At 46.4% G+C, this 25,617-nt stretch overlaps 1 protein-coding gene across 1 annotated transcript; it reads left to right on the top strand.

The window, feature by feature from the left end:
* The first annotated feature begins 4,205 nt into the window (after positions 1 to 4,205).
* On the top strand, positions 4,206 to 22,346 carry cfap161 (cilia and flagella associated protein 161). The gene is made up of 9 exons (XM_056282488.1): positions 4,206 to 4,277; positions 4,473 to 4,562; positions 9,093 to 9,310; positions 9,384 to 9,465; positions 9,578 to 9,613; positions 9,854 to 9,976; positions 14,880 to 14,953; positions 15,056 to 15,162; positions 22,006 to 22,346. Exons 1-9 carry the CDS (start codon positions 4,206 to 4,208, stop codon positions 22,344 to 22,346), a joined length of 1,143 nt encoding a protein of 380 aa, XP_056138463.1.
* Positions 22,347 to 25,617: the final 3,271 nt, after the last annotated feature.

The following is a 25,617-nucleotide window of genomic DNA, read 5'->3' as shown; positions in this document are numbered from 1 at the left end:
CAGAGCTTCAGCAAGCAAGGCATCCCTGAAATGGTGGTGAGTGACAATGCTACATGTGTTGTTAGTACCGGAACTAAAGAATTCATGAGAAAAAATTGAATAGCGCACTACCACCCGTCATCAAATGGACTGGCCGAGCAGGCTGTTCAAACATTTAAAGAGATGATAAAAAAAAACAGTGCTGAGGGCAGATTGTCAGCTAAGGTGGCACGGGTCTTGTTCAGCTCCAGGATAACACCTCAGTCCACCACAGCTCTCTCCCCAGCTGAGATGCTGTTGGGGAGAAAGCTGTGCTCCACTTTGGACTTATTACACCCAGACCTAAACAGGAAAATAGAAACCAGACAAAGAAAACAGAAAGACCAGCATAACAAAAATACAAAGGACAGAGGGTTCGGGGCAGGAGACGCTGTCATGACAAGGAATTTCAGCCACGGACCGAGGTGGGTCCCAGGATTCATTGTGTCAGAAACAGGCCCTGTCTCATATAAGGTCATGCTGGGGGATGGTAGAATGGTCCGTCGACATGTGGACCAGATCCTGTCCAGGCGTGAAGAGACAGCAGAAGGGCTGGATGTATTCGAGGAGCCCAGTACCCACGGTCCTGGTAGTGGCGTCACCACAACCGGTGGATCCCCCTGGGCAACCACAACCCACTGAAGGAAATCCAAGCTCTGAGTCAGAAACTCAGGTCAGTGCCCAGAGGCAGCCACCAGATACAGCACAAGTGAAAGGGGGCAGTGGTGCCACTCAAAGTGTCCGACGTACCTGAAAGACTTTGCACTGTAGAACAGACAATAAATGATGCGTACCTGATGATATTTACCAAAGCTTTCTGTGGAGATACTTACCTGTTAACTACACGTGGAGATAATACCTGTTTTAAGGTGGCGTCATTGTTAGTGATTTGCATGGTAAATGGTGACTGTTTAGTTCAAATCAACCAGAAGGAGATAAGGTATAGGCCATGTGATCGTTTTTTTTCTCTTTTGTTGTTTTAGCTTAGAGAAACTGTCGGAGTTTTGCTTACAATTCTTGTTTTATCTTAAGTGGGAGGGAATGTTATATTCTAATTCAACCACTAGGTGGAGTACAGTGTTCCTTAGTAAGGAAGTCAGAACACTCTAGGCCGGTGAAGAGTAAGATCATGCCCTGTATGTATCTGCCGGTTACCAAAGTAAACATATTCCTAGTTTCCCCATTACCTTGGTCTCACTATTTCATTCTTTGAAGTTATTACACTTTCTTCCTTACCATCTTTCCCTCCTATCCCCAGCTCTTCTTCATTTTCTCCTTATTCTCTGTGCAGCTGGAAGGGGATGACAGGAGCGATGAGGAGGACGGCGACAGTGACTCACAAAAAGGTAAAAGTCAAGTCAATTTTATTTGTATAGCCCAGTATCACAAATTACAAATTTGTCTCAGGGGGCTTTACAGCAACACAACATCCCGTCCTTAGACCCTCGCATCGGATAAGGAACAACTCCCAAAAAAAACAAAACCTTTAACCGGGAGGAAAAAATAGGAAGAAACCTCAGGGAGAGCAACAGAGGAGGGATCTCTCCCCCAACGTAGAATGGATGTTGTGTTTACACAATTTACACAATACAACATTGAAAGAGGATAACAGCATTATAATGGAATTATAAAATATACGGAGAATATGATGAGGAGGATGCCAAGCAGTGTCCAGACGCCACCGGAACAGCCCAGTACACAAGCCACAAGACCAGCATCACCATGTAAAAAAAATAGGTCACACATCTTAGTGAGAGAAGGATGTAACATTGTGACAGGATAACAACATTATATGGATTTATAAGATATACAAAAAGAAAATGTGATGAGGGGGATGCCGAGCAGTGTCCAGGTGGTGACCACCATCACCATGCAGACCCGGGAGGAGGACCGACTTCACGTGCACACAAGGCAGACTCACATACCACCATTCTCACACACAAAAAGAGAAAGGAGAAGGCATCATTCAGAGAGAGAGAAAAGACGTGAGAGAAGAGAACAGTTTGCAATAGTCAATAACCTAAACTCTATAATCTGGTCGGCAGAACAGTGCTTGGTAATTTCACTGACACAGAAACCGACCCACCATGCAGTACAGGTTGTGAAGCACTCAACTTAAAGGCAACTAATTATATGTTAAGGCAAAAAGATGAGTTTTCAGTTTGGATGTAAAGGACCCAACAGGCTCTGATTGTCTGCCGGCAGCAGGCAGATTATTCCACAAGAACGGGGCCCGATAGGAAAAGGCCCTGCCACCAGCTGACTTCTTTTTAACTTGGGGTACACACAGGGGCCCTGCACCTTGACAGTGAAGAGCTCGAGATGGAGTATAGGGTTTAAGGAGATCAGACAGGTGAGATGGGGCAAGCCCATTTAGGATTTTATAAGTCAGCAGAAGCACCTTGGATTCTGATCTAACATGGGTAGGAAGCCAATGAAGGGAGGCAGGAATTGGTGTAATGTGGTCAAATTTCCTAGATTTAGTTAGGATTCTAGCAGCAGCATTCTGAACCATCCGAAGACTTCTAGTACTAGAATGGTGTTTTCCTTAATGAGCTTCTCAAAGGAAAGGCTGGGATCAAACGTAACACCTAGATTTGTGGCTGCCACACTTTGTGAAACCAAAGAGTTGTCGATTGCTATGGTCACCTGATCAAATCGGTGTCTGTGTCTAGCGGGGCGATGACCAGCATCTCGCTTACAACTCAGAGAATGAATCACAGAGGTGGCTTCGGAGCCAGAGGCCGGGCCAGTGGACACTGACCCGGACAGACAGTCTGAGAGGGATCCATACAGAAGACAGGCAGGGGGACAGAGGGACAAACTGAGTGACTCTCAGTCCAGATGGCAGTGGCTGGAAAGAGCCATTAGGGGGCACTAGGGCAAATTGAGTCAAGCCACTTGAGGAGTACATGCTTTTAAAAGGGGAACGTGAAGGATGATACCCAAAGCTGCAAGGTTGCTGGAGGTCATTGCAGTCAGTGTTAGACTTTGATAATCTTGCCTGCTACGTAGTCTTATTCCACCTTGTCTCAACACAAGCAAATAAAAGCTAGCGTTTAACACTTTACTATGGTACTTTTACCTTTAAAGAGCAGTCCTGTGTTTATTGTGCGTGTGTGTGTGTGTGTGTAGCTGAATTAAGCCACTAGGGGGCCCCAGGCCACCACGAAAAACTCCACTCTTCATGTACCCAGCCCCTTTCAAGTACCCACTAAGTACAGTGCACACAGCAGACGACACATGGCAGAGAGGCTGCCAGAAAGACTTGCTATGAACATAGCAGCACCTGTAAGGTGCTCTCACTAGATTTTGCAGAAATGACAGAGCAAGTCAGTAAAGGTTGGAGTAAATAAGACACACACCTGAAGAGAACTATCAACAAATATATGAGAGAAAACAGGACGTGGCACACAATCCAGCATGCACTGTCAGGTGACTAACTAGGCAGCACTAATAATGTAAAGTTATATGGCCGCATGAATTAGTTAGATGGGTGGGATGGCTGGCATTCACAGGGCAAAAGGGGCCCTAACTGTGAAGGCATGCGAGCAACTTGAAACGAAGTGACTGTAACTTGCCTGTACAATATGTGCAGCCTTTTATGGGGTAAGACTCAGGCGAGGGTATGTTTTTTTTTGCCTAGGGCCCCAGAAACCCGCCAGCGGCCCGATGCAGGTTGGTCTGCAGTCGCAAATTTGTTAGGAAATACACAATATCCACTGAAATGGTATGGAGCCTTGAGAATAGGTTTTGACACAGGGCCCCCCTACACAACAGGGCCTCAGGACTAGATAATAATAATAATAATAATAATAATAATAATAATAATAATAATAACCCCCCCCAAAAAGAAAAGATAAACTGTGTTTAGGATGTCTTCTTCTTCTTCTTCTTCTTTCGGCTGTCGCCACAGCGGGTTTGACGGTTTCCATCGGTGCCCTGTGTTTACCCGTGTTCAGGATTTAATACGCATGAATCATATGGCCGTATAAAGCGTCTCAACACTCCACCTAGCGGCGACGAACGAGAACAGCAGGAATGTGACGTTGCGACGTCAGCGTTACCATGGACACGGCGTAGCCGCGACTGGACAAACCGTACCGGGCAACGAGCTAAAACATCGCGAAGTTAACGCGAATGTTTCATCAGCAACGCACGAAAAACCCATCAACCTTGTTTCCAGCATGGCTCAGTTCGGAAGCTACTGCCCCAGTGTGCGCGTCGGGAACTGGAGCGAGGACGCGGTCTTGGAGGAGGTGCGTTTAAAACAGCCGTAACAGAACCGAGGCGCCTTTCTCCTGTCAGCACGAAACGGCGTTCGACCCGTGACGTCATTTAACGGACGACACACAGACGCGTTTTAGTTTTCTTCTTCTTCTTCTTCTTCTTCTTCTTCTTCTTCTTCTTCTTCTTCTTCTTCTTCTTCTTCTTCTTCTTCTTCTTCTCCACAGGAGGCGCTCAGAGACTTCCTGGAGAGGCGCGCCAGAGGCGAGCTGACCGGCCAGAGGAGAGACCTCCTCAGACGCGGCGCGCTGCAGCAGGTGAAGCGGGCGGCGTCAAGATAAGTTGGCGTTTTAACTCGCCGCCGTGTCGAGCAAGAAACACGACAACGACAAGACTCATCCCTTGCGTCGCATATTATCGCCATAGTGATTTGCATATTTAAATGTAAACGCTCAGAATTAGGCTGCCTAAGCGGAATTGGGCTGCTGCAGCGATTTCTCATGGCAGGGCAGCAGGCTGCTCCTGGCTTTTCTAATGTGTGTGGTTCTACTGAATCAGCTCTAGGAAGGGGAGAATATAGCCCAGTTATGCAACTTTTGGATTATCTTCCATACTACTACTACTTTCGGCTGCTCCCGTTAGGGGGCGCCACAGCGGATCATTCGTTTCCATCTCTTCCTGTCTTCTGCGTCTTCCTCTGTCACACCAGCCACCTGCATGTCCTCCCTCACCACATCCATAAACCTCTCTGGCCTTCCTCTTCTCCTCTTCCCTGGCAGCTCCATATTCAGCATCCTTCTCCCAATATACCCAGCATCTCTCCTCCACACATGTCCAAACCATCTCAATCTTGCCTCTCTTGCTTTGTCTCCAAACCGTCCAACCTGAGCGGTCCCTCAAATATACTCGTTCCTAATCCTGTCCTTCTTCGTTACTCCCAGTGAAAATCTTAGCATCTTCCCCTCTGCCACCTCCAGCTCCGCCTCCTGTCTTTTCGTCAGTGCCACTGTCTCCAAACCATATAACATAGCTGGTCTCACAACCATCTTGTAAACTTTCCCTTTAACTCTTGCTGGTACCCTTCTGTCACACATCACTCTTGACACACTTCTCCACCCACTCCACCCTGCCTGCACTCTCTTTTTCACCTCTCTACTGCACTCCCCGTTACTATGGACAGTTGACCCCAAGTATTTAAACTCAAATGCCTTTGTCACCTCCACTCCTTGCATCCTGACCATTCCACTGTCCTCCCTCTCATTCACGCATAAGTATTCCGTCTTGCTCCTACTGACTTTCATTCCTCTTCTCTCCAGTGCATACCTCCACCTCTCCAGGCTCTCCTCAACCTGCACCCTACTCTCGCTACAGATCACAATGTCATCCGCGAACGTCATCGTCCATGGAGACTCCTGCCTGATCTTGTCCGTCAACCTGTCCATCACCATTGCAAACAAGAAAGGGCTCAGAGCCGATCCTTGATGTAATCCCACCTCCACCTTGAACCCATCTGTCATTCCAGCCGCACACCTCACCATTGTCACACTTCCCTCATACGTATCCTGCACCACTCCTACATACTTCTCTGCAACTCCTGACTTCCTCATACAATCTTCCATACACATGGTTGAAATGTTTGGTGGGGGTGACGGGCGTCATTGCCATGGCTGGCTCCTTTGACGTGAAATTGGGCAATTCCTCTCTGACTCTGATTGTTACTAGCATGTTTTTTACATTTTAACAAACTTTATTGCAAAATATTGACATGGGTTGTTACTAGCATGTTCCTCTGCTGGGGCATGCTGCTTACGTCACAGACGACCCCGTGGTTGACAGAAAATGACACACACACACATGCACAAAGTGGTTTTCTGGACTATGTGTAATAATGGACAATTTGCCCGTGACATGCACTAGTCATATGGATTATTGTGGTGGTATTGAGAATTGTTGATAGAGATGTATGAATATGTTTTTCTGACGGTTATGTAGTTTGCTGTGGTAACCATGTGCACGTGTTAACCTGTTTGAATTGTGTAGCCTCAAATTATAGTGTAAGATGCTGAAGAATCCACAAGAGGGCAATATATTTGAGGGAGACGGGTGTATGGGTGCATACATACAGCTGAATACATATTTCAAGAAGAGGGAGGAACACGGGGACATAGAAGAGTGGAGGAAAGTGCACACAGGTGGACTATATGTTAGGTAGATGCCGTGATCTGAAAGGGATTGGAGACTGCAAGGTGGTGACAGGGGAGAATGTAGCTAGGCAGCATCGGATAGTGGTCTGCAGGATGACTTCGGAGACCAAGAAGAGGAAGAGAGTGAAGGCAGAGCCAAGGATCAAATGGTGGAAGTTGAAGGAAGACTGTTGTGTGGAGGTCAGGGGGGAGTTAAGACAGGCACTGGGCAGTAGTGAAGAGTTGCCAGATGGCTGGACAACCACTGCAGAAATAGTGAGGGAGACAGCTAGGAAGGTCATTGGTGTGTCATCAGGACAGAGGAAGGAAGACAAGGCGACTTGTTGGTGGAATGAGGAAGTACGGCAACGTATACAGAGGAAGAGGTTGGCAAAGAAGAAGTGGGAAAGTCGGAGAGATGAAGAAAGTAGACAGGAGTACAAAGAGATGCAGTGTAAAGCAAAGAGAGGTGGCAAAGGCAAAGGAAAAGGCGTATGGTGAGTTGTATGGGAGGTTAGACACTAAGGAAGGGGAAAAGGACTTGTACCGATTGGCTAGATAGAGGGACTGAGCTGGGAAGGATGTGCAGCAGGTTAGGGCGATCAAGGATAGAGGTGGAAATGTGCTGACAAGTGAGGAGAGTGTGCTGAGAAGGTGGGAGGAGTACTTTGAGGGGCTGATGAATGAAGAAAATGAGAGAGAGAGAGAGAGAGAGAAGATGGATGATGTGGGGATAGTGAATCAGGAAGTGCAGTGGATTAGCAAGGAGGAAGTGAGGGCAGCTTTGAAGAGGATGAAGAGTGGAAAGGTGGTTGGTCCAGATGGCATACTTGTGGAGGTATGGTGATGTTTTGGAGAGATGGCAGTGGAGTTTTTAACTAGATTGTTTAACACAATCTTGGAAAGTGAGAGGATGCCTGAGGGGTGGAGAAGAAGCATACTGGTACCGATTTTCAAGAACAAGGGCGATGTGCAGAACTGTAGCACCTACAGAGGTATAAAGTTGAACAGCCACAGCATGAAGATATGAGAAAGAGTAATAGAAGCTAGGTTAAGAGGAGAGGTGATGATCAGCAAGCAGCAGTATGGTTTCATGCCATGAAAGAGCACCACAGATGTGGTGTTTGTTTTAAGAATGTTGATGGAGAAGTATAGAGAAGGTCAGAAGGAGGCACATTGTGTCTTTGTGGATTTAGAGAAAGCATACGACAGGGTGCCAAGAGAGGAGGTGTGGTATTGTATGAGGAAGTTGGGAGTTGCAGAGAAGTATGTAGGAGTGGTGCAGGATATGTATGAGGGCGGTGTAATAGTGGTGAGGTGTGTGGTTGGAAAGACAGATGGGTTCAAGGTGGAAGTGGGATTACATCAAGAATCAGCTCCAAGCCCCTTCTTGTTTGCAATGGTGATGGGCAGGTTGACGGATGAGATCATGCAGAAGTCTCTGTTGACTAAGATGTTTGTGGATGACATTGTGATCTGTAGTGAGAGTAGGGTGCAGGTTGAGAGGAGCCTGGAGAGGTGGAGGTATGCACTGGAGAGAGGAGGAATGAAAGTCAGTAGGAGCAAGACGGAACACCTGTGTGTTAATAAGAGGGAGGACAGTGGAATGGTGAGGATGCAAGGAGTAGAGGTGACGAAGGCATATGTGTTTAAATACTTGGGGTCAACTGTCCAAAGTGACGAGGAGTGCAGAAGAGAGGTGAAGAAGAGAGTGCAGGCAGGGTGGAGTGGGTGGAGAAGAGTGTCAGGAGTGATTTGCGACAGAAGGGTACCAGCAAGAGTTAAAGGGAAGGTTTACAAGATGGTAGTGAGACCAGCTATGTTATATGGTTTGGAGACGGTGGCACTGATGAAAAGACAGGAGGCAGAGCTGGAGGTGGCAGAGATGAAGATGATAAGATTTTCATTGGGAGTGATGAAGAAGGATAGGATTAGGAACGAGTATATTAGAGGGACCGCTCAGGTTGGACGGTTTGGAGACAAAGCAAGAAATAACTTGAACATGACTTGAGATTTCTTGGACATGTGTGGAGGAGAGATGCTGGGTATACTGGGAGAAGGATGCTGAATATGGAGCTGCCAGGGGAGAGGAAAAGAGGAAGGCCAAAGAGGAGGTTTATGGATGTGGTGAGGGAGGACATGCAGGTGGTTGGTGTGACAGAGGAAGATGCAGAGGACAGGAAGAGATGGAAACGGATGATCCACTGTGGCGGCCCCTAACGGGAGCAGCTGAAAGTAGTCGTAGTAGTAGCAGGTGTAGGTGCATAGGTGTACAACACATCCAGATTTTCATCTCCACTTTGTGTGGCTCATTTCCATGATTGTGTGAATATAAACCTGGCGTCACCGTCATAGTCTCTTTTGAAATACAGAAAATAAGGGCACACGTAAGCCGAGTTTGGGTTCCATCTTTTTAGTACTTGCATTATGTTTATTCCGGTTCCAAATCAGGTGGGATGGATTAGTCTATGCATGCGAAGGTGAAATGAGCACTAAAAAGGATGGGGTGAGGTCTGTTGGTGCGCCTGTATACATTTTGGAATCCTATTTCAACACGTTGCCTTCATATTTTTTTGTTCACTGTAGATCATACGTTTTGCAAGGTAATGATGGGGTACAGTGAAAAGATGACGATGACGATGATGATATTTTTGTTGTATTCAGGTAAATCTGTCAGTGTCAAAGGACGGCGGTCTGCACTTTGGAGACGTTGTGATGCTGCTGAATATGGGAGGGCAAAATAGGGAGATCAGTGCAATCGGCATCAACGTGGACATTGGCAATCTGACCGAGACTCCCGAACCTGTCATTAAAGCCCCTTGTGGAGTCAGTGCAGGAAGAAGTGTAGAGCCTTGCGCACGCACCGCTTTCATCATCACCAGGTACACTGGCACACAAATGTACACACACCAGCTTCACACCAACAAATCTCTAACGCCATTTGTATGTGTTTAGTGTGGACGGCAGTCCTGAGGGATCGGCTCTACATTATGAGCAAAGTTTCGCCCTGAAAACAACAAGTGGCTTTTCTGGAGGAGTGAGTAACACACACACACACACACACACACACACATCTGAACACTGCTTCTGTCTCACAGTGTCTATGGTTGCCACTTCTGTGTGGTTGTGTCTGTCCTCCTTTTCCACAGCTGTATTTGACCAGTGACCTGCGGACTTTTCAGAAGGTAGGCGATAACGGACGTTTATCCTTTATAAATGCTAAATAACCATTTATTTACTGAGTAATCATAATACTGTGCTTCTAAATTGACTGTTGGTTGTTGATTAAGGTTTGACGTGTGCAAGGGGGGGGGGTGCCCCAAGTTATTTTACCAAACAGAAAACTGTAAAAAGAAAGTAACATAAAATATTTAATTCTTATTAAGTGTTCGAAAGTACAGACGTTATTGTGATTTGATTTGTAGTGTGCAAAGAAGTCCCGCCTCCAGGAAGTGAGTCTGGACGAAGCCAGTTCTTTTATGTCGTGGTGGAAGGTTGTGCACTTTGACCCCCAAGAGAGGATCGAGTCTGAAGGCGTGCCTGTCCCTGTGAGTTTGATGAATAGCAAACCCTTGGTTAACCCTTTCACCTGCCTCGCCTACTCAGATATGTCTGTCAGCATGAAGTGGTCCCAGCAGGGTTCAGATACGGACCGAAATCGCTTGAATTGTTTTGCGCAATTTGAAAGTGGACAACGGTTTGAAATCGAATTGGGCTTTATAACATTCAAAACTTTTAGCTTGAAGCTACAGCTCTGAAAATGTACATGCTCGTGATTTGTTGGCCTTGAGATGTGAAATCATGTCTTGTGAGAATGAAGGTCTGCTGAGACCGTAGTAGGCAGGCTATGAGGGGTTCTCTGTTTAGCAGTGCTCGGGAGACGGCTTCCAGCCCGTGTTTGCGTACAGAGACGCATCATTCACGCTGCCAGTAAAACAAGTGTGTCAGCAGAGTTTTCATTTATTAGAGTTTATTATAACAAGCAAATCTTTGCTGACTTTGATATAAGGTTTTTTTCTTTTAGAAAAAAACCTTAAAACTTGGGTAATAGTTGAACTATTTGGGAAGTGATATTGACGTTTTAGGCCTTCAAAGGGGAAAATAAAAATTTCGCTTGTTCTTGCCCCATTAACTTCAAACTGCCAACTTCCAGCTTGAATGCACTGATTTCTGAGTGACAGAGAAAGAAAGAAAAACTTCCTTCAGGAGAGAAGAGTGGTCAGATATGAGGGGTGTATGGATGAGAGGTTTATGGCAGCTAATTCCTCCTCCTTGGTGATCATCCTGGTGGAACTCTTGCCTGCCTGCTTTCTAAAAAAAAGGGTCTTGAGATGAATCCTTATTCCACTTCAGCGTCGTTTTGAGCTCTTCAGAAACCTGCTGCGGTGGAGAGCTGTACTGAAGGCAATGAGGGACGTCTTTTAGGGTCAGTTGGTTTGTTTTTGGAAGTGTGCTCCGCTGTGCGGTAACTACATCCCCTGCACGTGAGACACGAGCTGCCAGGCACCGGAAATAAAGTGTGCGGTGACGGTGACATGAGAGTCTGCAGCAATGGATGTCCACGCATCGCATACCATCCCACCCGCTTCTCAATGAGTCCATGACTCTGGTTTTGGTTTCACTGTAGAGTGGGTCTCTCGCTGTACCGGTGATAAAACGTCAAGCTGGGATGTGGTACCCCGGCTCCAAAGCCCTGGTACCCAGCGGCCGAGTAGGGGTGCAAATCGTTGGCAATAGAAGTTGCCATCGACTTCGTGATTTGCTTCGGCCTTTCCGAGTTCGGTGGAAGCTTTGCCACCACTTGTTCAACTGTTCTCTGGTTGGCGGCAACTACAACCGGCTGTTCTCCCTCCAACTCCGGGTGGAACCATGACATATGGTTTCTCATGTTTGCGCCAGGGGGCGCCGGTCGGATTGGATCCAACTTGGGCTGCTCACGCTCGGCCACCCTGACCACAGCTGGAGAAGTAGCCTAGCTTGGAACGTAAACACGGTTTACGTCCGTGACGTTTCACCGTCCAGTTGGTTCGGCAGCAGCCGGAAGGAGCGTACAGCCCAGGAGACCAACTCCTTCCTCCACAAAACTCAGATTCCAGCATGCACAGGCTAAGCACATTTGCTATGTTGCATTTCCATAATTTCATTGTGGACTATTATTAGTATTTTCCCCGTTAATTTATTCCACAGATAGCGTTGGTTTTGTATGAAAGCTGTTTTTGATTCTAATATACAGCAAAAAAAATATTTTTTTTTTGTCTGAGGGATTATGTGCTCATTGCCCATAACAGGAGGATTTCGGCTGAAGTCTTTATTATTTATTTGTGAATGAGGGCAGCTTTTTATGTTCTCAAGTGGTTGCTGAAGTCTTGCTGGAGCCCGTGTTAATTTACAGCAAGGATGCTGCTACAGGCACACTTCTGTTTCTCTTCTTGCTGGTTCTTCGCAATGCTGGGAAACGTGACCTTTAAGTTGACACAAATCTTCTATTTGTGACTGTATTGATAAACGATAATGGAAATAAATTCCTCTGTTTATTTCAATTATGGAACATCACAAATGTGCTGTGTTTTGAAAGCAGAAAGTAGTCACACAGTAAGAAAAATAAATCATGTATAGAAATCAAAAATGTCGATGCATCAATAATGGTTTTATGATCCCGTCGTAGCCCTCTGACTCGGAATCGAACCGTGAGGTGCCTAGAGGGTCCCACCCCTGGTGACCACACATGAAATCAATATATGCGTTTACACAGAAAAATGGAGTTGATCATGAGATTTACTGAAAAAGGCGGTGCAGTGGTTAGCGCGGTCACCTCACAGCAAGAAGCTCCTGGGTTCGAGGCCTGGGGTAGTCCAACCTTTGTGGGTCATCCCACCTGGGGTAGTCCAACCTTTGTGGGTCATCCCGGGTCGTCCTCTGTGTGGAGTTTGCATGTTCTCCCCGTGCCTGTGTGGGTTTCCTCCGGGTGCTCCGGTTTCTTCCCACAGTCCAAAGACATGTAGGTCAGGTGAATCGGCCGTACTAAATTGTCCCTAGGAATGAATGGGTGTGTGTGTGTGTGTGCCCTGTGATGGTCTGGTGGCCTGTCCAGGGTGTCTCCCCACCTGCCGCCCAATGGCTGCTGGGATAGGCTCCAGCATCCCGGTGACCCTGAGAGCAGGATAAGCGCTTTGGATAATGGATGGATGGATGGGTTTGTTTTTGTGCCAGTCATATATTTGGTTCTCTTTTTAGTCCTTGACGTCTTGTTCACACTTCTAGAGTTTAATTATTCGACCTGGTTCTTGGAAGTCATAGGACAAGTGCTGATTTGTTCTCCAATTTAATGGAGAACAAACACTGGAGAACAAACACTGGTCAAATGGACAGCATCCACTCACGAGACGTGGAAGCGCTGAGGCAGGGTTGGTCTTTGCCTCATCACTGATCATTCAACACAGTGTGAGAACCAGCTGTGTATGCACAAGTCTATGAAAAACGTTGGCCTTTGCACCAAACCTGCAGACAGAGGCACAGGTAGCCTCTGCCTCAGCCCATGGCCTTGACATTTCCTGCATCCAGGAAGGGCAGTTTTTAGGAGCAAGCTGTTGCAAAAGGAGCACATTATATTTTTAAAACAACTATTCTGACTAGTTTCACTGGGGTGTGTGTAATCCTGAGTCAAATTTATGAGTAATCAAAATTTAAACTAAGTAAAATTCATAAAATTATGAATTACAAATATGAAGAAATGATCAATAAACACCACTATCATGTAATCTCAAATGTTTTAACCTTTGTTGAGGCACTGCCTGCACTGCCTACCCCGACCGCACGTCACGTCTCAGTTGTCTCCTCATTAATATTCATGAGTTGACCCTGACGTGACCGTTACGTATAAGCTAAGGTGGGTGGCGAGGGTGGATGGTGTTTTGTAATGTGACAGTTCGATCTTATTCACATATGTAGATGATTGTTTCTGATGACACCGTGAATATCTGTAAGTGAATAGAAGTTGAATGCACACGTCACAAAAACGTTCAATCAGGTGCTAAAAAGAAACTAAAATGAAGGTGAACGAAGGTCTGCACACTGTAGCTCCCTAATATGCAGTTTATTGGGACATCCCCATGGTGACGTTTCGATCTATATGCTTCGTTTATCTTTAGTACCGTGAGTGTCGGTAAAAAGGATCGTGTGAGAGAAGCTGAACGTTTTTAAAAAGAGAAAAACAGGGCATCCGGGTAACGTAGTGGTCTATTCCGTTGCCTACCAACACGGGGATCGGCGGTTCGAATCCCCATGTTACCTCTGGCTTGGTTGGGCGTCCCTACAGACACAATTGGCCGTGCCTGCAGCTGGGAGGCCGCATGTGGGTATGTGTCCTGGTTGCTGCACTAGTGCCTCCTCTGGTCGGTCAGGGCACCTGTTCAGGGGGAGGGGGAACAGGGGGGAATAGCGTGATCCTCCCACGTGCTACGTCCCCCTGGTGAAACCCCTCACTGTCGGGTGAAAAACAGCGGCTGGCGACTCCACATGTATCGGAGGAGGCGTGTGGTAGTCTGAAGCCCTCCCCGGATCGGCAGAGCAGGTGGAGCAGCGACTGGGACGGCTCAGAAGAGTGGGGTAATTGGCCAGCTACAATTAGGGTGAAAAGGGGGGGGGGTCACAAATAAAAGGAGGAAAAACTGAAATTTTACCTTTAATTCTTGTTTTTTCTCCGTAGAAAGACAGTACAAAATGCACAGAGTAGCAACTTGGAAAAAAAGATTAATTCTTTATGAAAACAAGTGTGCAGTGATAGTTTTTTCACTGATGGGAGTGTCGTCCTTCTGTTCCTCACCAAGGGCCATTCTTCCATTAGCTGAAACTCAGCTTGAACGGTTTTGTTTGTTGGTAGGGAAGATGCTGATGCAGCAGCATTAGTTATTCAAAACGTGGCTCTCTGGATTTAGAGTGGTCACTAGTACAGCGACCAGTATCACCGCAGGTGCCACCGAGTTGAGTCAAATCTTCAGGATTGTAGCTTTAATTCCAAGCTTATTAAGTGGTCATCTGGGTGGTGTGGCAGTCTATTCCGTTACCTACCAACATGGGCATCGCCAGTTCGAATCCCCGGGTGTTACCTCCAGCTTGGTCGGGCGTCCCTACAGACACAATTGGCTGTGTCTGCAGGAGGGAAGCTGGATGGGAGTAAGAGTGGTGTGACTGGCCAAGTACAATTGGGGAGAAAATGGAGAAAACTCCAAAAACAAAACAAGCTTATTAATTTAGCTTGCTTTCGAACTGAATCCAAACACTTTGGATTCTTCTTTGCTATGAACCATATCTCTAGACGTTTAAAAAGCAAACAAAAATTCAGGCAAAGGTGAGGGGGAAAATAATCGAATTAGCCCAGCCATAAATTAACCCCCTCTTCTTTTTATTTATCTTCGTATTGCTTGAATAAACCCTCTCTTTATATCCTTAAAGGCGAATACTGAAGTGCTGGTTACACACTGCAAGACAAATCAGGCTCTCGCTGTCCTGGGCGATCAAGTCCTCTGGTAATTTTCTCTTTGACATTTAGCATTGACTCACACAAAGTGAAACCAAACTGTCATTTTGCGTGTAGCGTAGTGCTGCATGTACTATTTATGTGTCTGCAGGACCATGTGTGGCCAGGAGTATGAGGTGACGGCCCACACCTTCCTGGACTCCCACAAAGCCGAGCGGGACAACAACCATTGGATATTTTCAACTTCTGACCCTGCAGGTGGGGGGGCTTTTCTTGTGGAAAATTCATTACCCGTGACCAAAGCGACAGGAGTCAAACAGGAAAAAGCTGGCTTGCAGGACACCGATATCCTTTCTCACACATTAACAGAGATACATTAGAGGTGTTTTTGATAGCTCAATAAAGTGCATAATTTTGTTAATTATTAATAAGACACATGAAGTTCAATCATACCAGCCAGTTCACCAATGGCTTACAGATTCAAGGTCAGATTCATTGGTCAGGCCGATCCACAAGTAATATAGAAGGAACTCTTGGACAGTCTCACCTAACTCATTGTTATTATATGCGGGCTGCTGTGGCTTTATTTTGTGATCTCTCGTACAACAAACTATTGTATGATATACTTTCAGATGTGTTTTTATACTTTTAAAACATGTTTTAAACTGTTCTGTTAGAGGTCATATGTTTGTATTCTTAACATTTGATGTTTAGTACGTAAGGAAAGGAAGGAACAAGCACTGGTCATCACTTTCTTAAATTATTTTAAAAACTCAGACCACATCACTCCCCATTATTGAATAGTCAAAAGGATGTAAACTTCATTTTCCCCATCAGATATGGAGGCTTTGAATGATTTCCACAAGTTTGAATCCTTAGACTGTGTCCTACACATATATACGTATATAGAATTATATTTGTAAACCGCTTGTCAGACAGTCGTGTGTGCATTTTTTTCTGTGAGCAAAAGTAAATTTGCAAATACAAATATTAGTCTTAAAGCATATATGGGTATATAAGCAGTTGTAGAGGAGCTCAAGCAGGAGTCGTGACAACTTTCTCTTTTGGCTACACAACGTGCACCATTTATTCCTTCCACCATTACAACAACAACAAAAAACCCGCGCAGCGGAAGTGTGTCACTGTAAACCCGAACCGAGGAAACAGCAGCTGTAAACTAACGTTCCTACTAGCTCAATAAGAGGAATTATGTAGCCCCATAACCACTACACAGTTAATTTTTTTTTGGAAAAAACCACTTGCCTGCATGGCAAATGAATTAATATTAGGTGGAGTTTTGTTTTCATGTGTGCCACACAGTGCTATTACCAACCCTGCAATTCCACATGTCCATGAGCATGAAACCTCATGCAGGTTGTGCACTTAAGGTGATGTATACGCAAATAAAGGTGCGACAACATACGCAATTCAGAATTTGCTTTAAGCCCATGTCCAAGCATCCATTTTTATGCACTAGATCAAGACAAAAAGTACACAAACTGTTGAGTTCAATAGCATTAAGGAAATAAACTGCTGATTAGTGTCTCAACAATTACATCCATCCGCTAACCGCCCAAAGGTGGGTGTTAGCGGGTTTTTTGGCCAGTGTGAAAGGGGTATTATTGTCACAATTCTCCAAAATACTAGAAAAACTACTTGCTGTTAGACTAGACAAATTCGTTGAGAAGCACAATCTGCTGCTGACCGATAGCCAGGATGGGTTTCGCCCAACAGATGGACATCTCTGGCACTCATTGAATTAATTGAAGAAATAACTAACTGCATAGACCAATAAAAGTTTGCTGTGGGAATATTTATAGACCTAAAAAAAAGAGCCTTTGACACTGTCGTGGAGATTATTTAATTCCACTCTGACATTACATGAGGAACGAGACAAAAATCTCTTACAGTATTGTCACATGATTTTAATATTTGTTCAATGAACAGACGCGTCCAAACCCAGGTGCCTGAATGCGTCCCGATCAGTACAGCACAGTCTCTCTTATAGGGCAGTTGTCTGTTCTCCCTCCCCACCTCCCTTATCTCATGTCTTTCAGCTCTCATCCACCAAGGCCACTTCTAAGATTAGTGTGTACACACTTGCTACACTCAGTGAGTCTCCCATACAGCCAACGGTTAATAATAGGCCCTTATTTGTGCACCTGGAGAAGACACTTTATAAGACCACCTTTGTTCTGTTACACATGGACTTTAAGCATCTATCTAAGCAATGTACGGTCATGGTGAAAGATTAAAAGTAAGCAAACATCAAATATGGATTGCCCTCACAGACACTATTGACCACAACAGATTAATAGATAAATTGGAAAGGTGTGGTATCAGGGGGGGGGGGTACAGAATTGGCTGAGAAGCTATTTAAGTAACAGGCAGCAGTTTGTAATGATAGGTGAACATGAATCGTCATGCATGGATATTACTTGTGGTGTGCCCCAGGGGTCAATTTTAGGTCCAAAGCTGTTCATTCTGTACTTAAATGGTATATGCAAGATATCAAAAATATTGAAATTTGTTCTATTTGCCGATGACACGAATATATTTTGTTCTGGTGAGAATTTACAGCAGCTTTTGGAGGTGACCACAACAGAAATTTAAAAATTAAAACGGTGGTTTGACAAAAACAAATGATCCTTAGATCTGGGCAAAACAAAGTTTCTGTTGTTTGGAAATCACAAGAAATACCAAAGTAAAAGAAGTGATAGACAATGTCCAGCTAGAAAGAGTATATGAAAATAAATGTCTAGGTGTGATACTAGACCGCAAAATCTGCTGGAAACCTCACATAACATATTGCGTGAGCAAAGCTGGCAGGGAGCATTGCAGTCATGGGAAAAACTAGTCACATTCTGGATCATGAATCATTGCACAGTCTGTATTGTTCATTTATTTTACCGTATCTGATCTACTGTGTGGAGGTATGGGGTAACACAAAACCAACCTACAACCATTATGTACATAACAAAAAAGAGCCATAAGGATAGTTAATAATTGAGGATATGGTGAACACACCAACAAGCTATTTTTAAGTCAAGTGCCTTGAAGCAAGAAACAATCTATTACCGAGTAATATACAAAAAATATTCTCAGTGGGACAGTTTGAGCATGGAACTCAAACAAAGTACAAACATGCAGTTCAAGAAGAAGTACAAAGGTCTGATTTTCAAGAGATATAGGGAGGATGAAGAGTTGTGTTAACTGTTAAAGTTTTACTTATCTCCAAACATACCTAATTCCATTTTTTCATTTCCCTTCATATGACACCGAGAGGATATCCGGGTTTTTATATACATACATACATTTTTTTTTCCTTTTTGTAATATATAGTAGCTGAATTAACTTAAGAGTAGGTGAGAAGGGGTAGCAAAAAATAAGTATATACTACCTCCTGCTCCTTTTCGACCGTGTAACAAATAGTCTGATGTATACGGAGAGCTGTTCGCTGAGTTTGATGTGTGGATTTGTTTCTCACTTCAGATTATTGGCAATGGCTTATCTGTGTGTTCTATCCTGCTTGTTTACATGTTCGAAATAAATCATCATCATCAAACTTATTTACTGGTACAACTCCTTTCTCACAAATACACCTAGTAAAGGCAAATCATTTCCTCTCCTACCCGGACTAATGTTGATACAATCCAAGGCTGCATTAGCTCATCTGTGTTGTTCACATGTTAAACTGCAGATTGTGCCACCGGTGTGCTGACACAGTTTCTTTTAACGTACTCTGACGATTCCACCTCGCTATCTCTGCTGACTGACAGCGATGACCCCAGACTGTACCAGTATCATGTTGACTGGCTAATTGAATAGTGTGATAAAAATGCTCTTTATTATCAACACTTAGAAGACAGAGGACATTATTTTTGGCCTTCCTTCTGATTGTCAGCTGCCTCCAATGACAGTTCACAACGTAGAAATGAAAAAAGTCTCTTCATACAAATACCTGGGTGTTATGATAGATGCCCCCCTATCAATGGACTCCTCATATAGAATATATTTATAGAAGATAGAGCAGCGCATTCACTTTATTCATAGACTCAGGTCTTTTGGAACCAGTAGCCAGATTATTTTTCTGTTTTCTAAATCCGCTATTCCATGTCATGCTGTACTGCCGTGTGGCCTGGCTCAGCAGCCCTTCTTCTTCTTTGTCTTCTTCCAGTTACTCCTGCTAGGGGTCACCACACCTCATCTGTTTCCATCTCTTCCTGTCCTCTGCATCTTCCTCTGTCACACCGGCCACCTGCATGTCCTCCCTCACCATATCCATAAACCTCCTCTTTGGCCTTCCTCTTCTCCTCTCCCCTGGCAGCTCCATATTCAGCATCCTTCTCCCAATATACCCAGCATCTTGCAGATGATGTACTTTTATTAATCCCCATGGGGAAATTCATCTTCTGGCTTTAATCCATCCCAACACACACTGGAAGGAGTGGGCAGCCGTGTAGCTAGGAACAGTGGGCAGCCGCCATGCAGCACCCGGGGACCAACTCCAGCTCTTCTTACCATGCCTCGGTCTGGGGCACTGACAGGAGTATTAACCTAACATGCATGTCTTCTATGGTGGGAGGAAACCAGACCACCCACAGGAAACCCACGTGAACACGGGGAGAACATGCGAACTCCACACAGAAAGGACCTGGGATGGCCTGGGGTTCGAACCCAGAACCTCTTGCTTGCGAGGCAACAGTGCTGACCACTGGGCCACAGTGCTCCACACATAATGTCAAACCATCTCAATCTCGGATCTCTTGCTTTGTCTCCAAACTGTCCAACCTGAGCTGCCCTAATATACTCATTCCTAATCCTGTCCTTCTTCATCACTCCCAACAACTCTGCCACCTCCAGCTCTGCCTCCTGTCTTTTCGTCAGTGCCACTGTCGCCAAACCATACAACATAGCTGGTCTCACAACCATCTTGTAAACCTTCCCTTTAACTCTTGCTGGTACCCTTCTGTCGCAAATCACTCCTGACACTCTTCTCCACCCACTCCACCCTGCCTGCACTCTCTTCTTCACCTCTCTTCTTCACTCCCCGTTACTTTGGACAGTTGACCCCAAGTATTTAAACTCACCCACCTTCACCACCTCTCCTCCTTGCATCTTCACCATTCCGCTGACCTTCCTTTCGTTCATGCACATGTATTCTGTCTTGCTCCTACTGACTTTCATTCCTTTTCTCTCTAGTTCATACCTCCACCTCTCCAGGCTCTGCTCCACCTGCTCCCTACTTCACTACAGATCACCATCTCATCTACGAACATCATAGTCCACGGAGACTCCTGCCTGATCTTGTCCGTCAACCTGTCCATCACCACTGCAAACAAGAAAGGGCTCAGAGCCGATCCTTGATGTAATCACACCTCCACCTTGAACCCATCTGTCATTCCACCCACACACCTCACCACTGTCACACTGCCCTCATACATATCCTGCACCACTCCTACATACTTCTCTGCCCCTCCAGACTTCCTCATACAATACCACATCTCCTCTCTCAGCACCCTGTCATATGCTTTCTCTAAATCCACAAAGCTGTAATGTAACTCCTTCTGGCCTCCTCTATACTTCTCCATCAACATTCTCAAAGCAAACATCACATCTGTGGTGCTCTTTCATGGCATGAACCCATACTGCTGCTGCTGATCATCACCTCTTCTCTTAACCTAGCTTCTATTACTCTTTCCCATATCTTCATGCTGTGGCTGATCAACTTGATACCTCTGTAGTTACTACAGTTCGGCACATCGCCCTTGTTCTTGAAAAGTGGTACCAGTACACTTCTCCTCCTCCTCCTCCTCCTCAGGCATCCTCTCTCACTTTCCAAGATTGTGTTAAACCCCACTGCCATCTCTCCGAAACATCTCTGTGCCTTCACAGGGAGGTCATCTGAACCAACCACCTTTCCACTCTTCATCCTCTTCATAGCCGCCCTCACTTCATCCTTGCTAATCCACCGCACTTGATTCACAATCCCCACATCATTCAGCCTTCTCTCTCTCATTTTCTTCATTCATCAGCCCCTCAACGTACCCCTTCCACCGTCTCAACACACTCCTCGCTTGTCAGCACATTTCCATTTCTATCTTTCGTCACCCTAACCCTGCTGCATATCCTCCCGAACTCATCCCAACTCATCGCTCGGTCTGACACTCTTTCACCTCCCACACACTCTTGACGTAGCCTTCCTTCAGGATTACCCCTACCGCATTTCTCCTCCCATCCGCACCACGGTAGAAGAGTTTGAACCCACCTTCTGTGCTTCTGGCCTTACTCCCCTTCCACCTGGTCTCTTGCACACACAGTATACCTACCTCCCTTCTCGCCATCATGTCAGCCAGCTCTCTCCCTTTACCGGTCATAGTGCCAACGTTCAAAGTTCCGATTCTCACCACCACACTCCTACCCTTCCTCCTCTCCCGCTGCCTCTGGACATGCCTTCCCCCTCTCCTTCTCCTTCACCCAACAGTAGCATAGTTTCCACCGGCACCCTGCTGGCCAACAATATTGTTGGTGGCCATTGGTAAATCTGATTTATGGTCTGCATATTTGATTTGGCAAAGGTTTTATATTGGATGCCCTTCCTGATGGTACCCTCCGCTTTTATCCGGACTTGGGACCGGCACAAATAATGCACTGGCTACCTTCGGCTTGGCCGGGCGTCCCTACAGACACAATTGGCCGTGTCTGCGGGTAGCAAGCCAGATGTGGTTATGTTTCCTGGCCACTGTACTAACGCCTCCTCTGGTCGGTCGGGGCGCCTGTTCGGGAGGGAGGGGGAACTAGGGGGAATAGCATGATCCTCCCACGTGCTACGTTCCCCCTGGCGAAACTCCTCACTGTCAGGTGAAAAGAAGCGGCTGGTGACTCCACATGTATGGGAGGAGGCATGTGGTAGTCTGCAGCCCTCCCCGGATCGGCAGAGGGGGTGGAGCAGAGATCGGGACGGCTTGGAAGAGTGGGGTAATTGGCCAGGTACAATTGGGGAGGAAAAAAAATGCATTTGCTTGCATTTTTTGGGGGGGGGGGGATGATTCTCAGTCCCCAGCTACTGGGTTCTCCCCCAGTGGCTGGGTTCTCCCCCAGTGGCTGGATTCTCCCCCAGCGGCTGGGTTCTCCCCCAGTGGCTGGATTCTCCCCCAGCTGCTGGGTTCTCCCCCAGTGGCTGGGTTCTCCCCCAGTGGCTGGATTCTCCCCCAGCTGCTGGGTTCTCCCCCAGCTACTGGGTTCTCCCCCAGTGGCTGGATTCTCCCCCAGCTGCTGGGTTCTCCCCCAGCGGCTGGGTTCTCCCCCAGTGGCTGGATTCTCCCCCAGTGGCTGGATTCTCCCCCAGCTGCTGGGTTCTCCCCCAGTGGCTGGATTCTCCCCCAGCTGCTGGGTTCTCCCCCAGTGGCTGGGTTCTCCCCCAGTGGCTGGGTTCTCGGTAGCCCATCTGCGAAACTTAAACTAAAATAATACAATCAAATCCAAATCTGCGTGACAGTTATTGGTCAACGGGTGGCACGCTCCTTTCAAGCGACTCGCAACAAGAGGAGGCTCAGACTTGCTACCAGTATCTCTTCTGACCCCTCACATGTGGTAAACAGAGAACAGAACACCAACTTCTGCCCTCTTACACACCATCCGGAGTCCCCCGATTTAAATGCAACGGGCTGAAGAATGGTTTCATACACCAGTCCATGCTGTTGCTTAACCAAAATCAGTGTGCTGCTAACTTGAGATCTGAATCCAGAGGATGACACATGGTGTGTGTGTTGGTCATGACTGTTTGCTGTGCGTTGTATGTCTGTGATAAGTGTCACATGCGGAACTGTGTGTTTAATGTGTGTGTAAATCTCTTAAACGGAGCTGCCGAAGGATGCAAATCAATTTCAGTGCAAACCGACGACAAAGTTGTATCGTATCGTATCGTGTCACGTCAGTGGTTTTAATATGTTGGCTAGTCGGTGGATGTGGGCATGTTTTTAACGGGCTTTCAAAAGGAGACGGTGATGCAAGGGAGCAAGGGAACAAGGGAGGCCGCCTAGAAAATCTGCAGATACGCCGAGTTTACGGACGTCTCGTGCAGCCAACGTTCGCTTTTATCTTTAAAGGGTTCTTCACAAGGCCAGGTCATAGAACCGATGTTCTTCTCGTGTCGCTCCAGATAACAGGCGGCGTTTCAGCCCGGTGACATGTGCGGCGCTAGCCGTGTTTTGAAACACCCTGGTGCGGATTATGAAGTCATCGCTGGCCCAGATATTAGTGTGAAAGAAACAGCCTGCGAGCTCTCCGAAAGCTGTCGCTGAGCGAGTGCAAGAACGGTTCCCAATCGACATTCGAATTGAAGTTGCAACGCCCCCAATGCGTAGAAATCGGGGGTCGTTAAACTCATCTCGGTGTTACTTTTGTATCAAAATAAGTCTTATCTCATTGCTTTTTAGTTTCATCATCGATGGCACGCTGCATTTTTCCTCAAAATACTCCACATTCCTGTGCCACGATTGTAGCTTACATATCCATTCCTCTGTTTGTGCTTTGAAAGGTACGTTACACTGTAGCACATAAATACATAACCACCACAGTCGTATTTTCAACTGATGTACACTTTATTTTATTTAGAATGCCCCCCCCCGTATAAGTACGACCAGGATGACGTTCATGTGTTGTCGTTATAGTCTGTGCAAAGCCAGCTGATAATAATATTACGACCGCTGCTCTGTATTCTGTGCCACCTGTGTCCCATCCCATCCCCCCCCCCCCCCCCGGCCAAGTTATCCTTGGACAAACGTTAAACCAACAATGTGAGACGTTTCAGCCGAACGTGTCATCGTTAATGATTACCTGCCAAATGCTCATTAGTCTTCAAGAAGCAGCAGCGTTTCCAGTGTTTCTCAACCCGGTCCTCAAGGACCCCCCCTATCCTGCAGATTTCCTTTGCAACCCCGAACAGGCGCCTGTTTGTAGTTCTTCAACCAATCAGCGATGAATTTGGTCAGACGTTGCACACCTTGCATAATGAAGCGCTGCGAGATGATTGGTCGAGTAAGTGCAAGCAGGGCTACCCGTGCAGGGTTGCAATGAAAATCTGCAGGATAGGGGGGGTCCTTGAGGACCGGGTTGAGAAACACCGGTGGTTTAGAGCGAGTGCCTTTCTCAGCTGAAATACCGAGGAAACGGGCAAAAACAACCCCCCCCCTGACTTCCCCCGTACAGTAAAGGCCTGCTGTCAACAACCGTGCCCTTATCTTTTTCTGGTCATCTCAAAGACAACTGTGGCTTCTCTCACAGCGGTAGTCGGGGAAGCCTGTTTTTTAAAGATTTGCACAATTTCTCCCCCCCCCCCACGAGTGCTCTGTGTGTGACTGAAATAGCCTCATGGTGTCACATTTCGGGCATTCATCTTGCAACCGCACATTGTGCGGGAGGACCTCTGCTAAACATGAGCGCGGCCTTGCGTCCATGGGCGAGTCCAGGAATTCAGATGGAGGACCGCTGAGGAGAGGCCCAAGTGACCGGACGGGTTACCAAAAACTGTCTGGAGTGTAAAGTGTGCCAGCAAGGACGTGAGCGTCACAGACGGGTAACGGCGCTGGCGAGAGAGTTACGGGCCAGGAGATTTGTGGGATTTTGGTTTGGATAATGCGGCAGTTTCAAAGGGCAGGTTCTTGACTTTGGTTGCCATTTCGGTCAGCACTCGGAGACGAAGGGGTGTTCCGCCGGAGGTGTGGCACCGTTTTTAATCCAAGTTTTAAAACAAAAGAAGAACCTAAAAATGTAAATTAGAGAAATGTCAATTATTCCCAAATTTAACCGAATAGTCTGATAATGCGAACACTGACAGCAGGTCGTGTGAGGGAATTTGAGTTGTTTTTTTTTTGATGATGATGATTTGGAGGTTTTTTGCACATTTTAGTTTGGTCAGCGTTTCTAAACACTGCGGTGAGATTGCCCTGTGTTCTCAACTGTGGTGACATGTGGGAATCTTTTGTTTTTGGTTTTACATTCATCATGTTTGTAAACTCCGGAAATGGACCTTTTGTTGAGTTGATATGCTATAACTCAGATTCTTGGATATGGTTAAACAGCACAGCACGCGCGGCCAGATGCGTGTGTAGGCTGATTTCATGCTCGCGTGTGAGCAGGCGACCCGTCCTCCCCTCTCACGACAGATGTGACGTCACAAGGCGGCCGTCTCCTGACTTAGAGTCGACGCGCGTTCTATAGAAACGCTGACGCAAAGGGCGCGCTTAAAAAGTTCAAGGTCCGAATTTGAAATATTGGCAAAACCACTTCAGATTTGTATCCAATTTTTTTTACCGAATCTCATTTGTATCGAATTTCCCGTCGTCAGAACCGTCTCGAGGACCCAGACCGTCCGAAGTGTCGCGCCGGCTCCCAACAGCGATTTCGCCGCCAGATTTGACACCTTTTCACACCCCTCCAGCCACGTATTCTGAAGCGACCAATACAGCGACTTGCACCACCGACACATCTGGCGCCACACTGATACAGCCAACTGCCGCGCATGCGCAATAACACACTAAGACGCCGATATTCGACGCACAAAGTGAAAAACAATAAAGACAGAACCAGGAATCAGACACAATAAATAACAGTTAGGAGGACTTTATCTACTCACGTATTTTCGGAATGTGTGTGTGGTGTGTGTGTGTGTGTGTGTGGGTGGTGTTAGTGTAGATAGCGGGACCGAAAACT

The sequence above is a fragment of the Lampris incognitus genome, chromosome 6, assembly GCF_029633865.1.
Source record: "Lampris incognitus isolate fLamInc1 chromosome 6, fLamInc1.hap2, whole genome shotgun sequence".
NCBI classification, from domain to species: domain Eukaryota; kingdom Metazoa; phylum Chordata; class Actinopteri; order Lampriformes; family Lampridae; genus Lampris; species Lampris incognitus.
The sequence above is the reverse complement of the archived record's forward strand: the minus strand, read 5'-3'. Positions and strand labels throughout refer to the sequence as shown.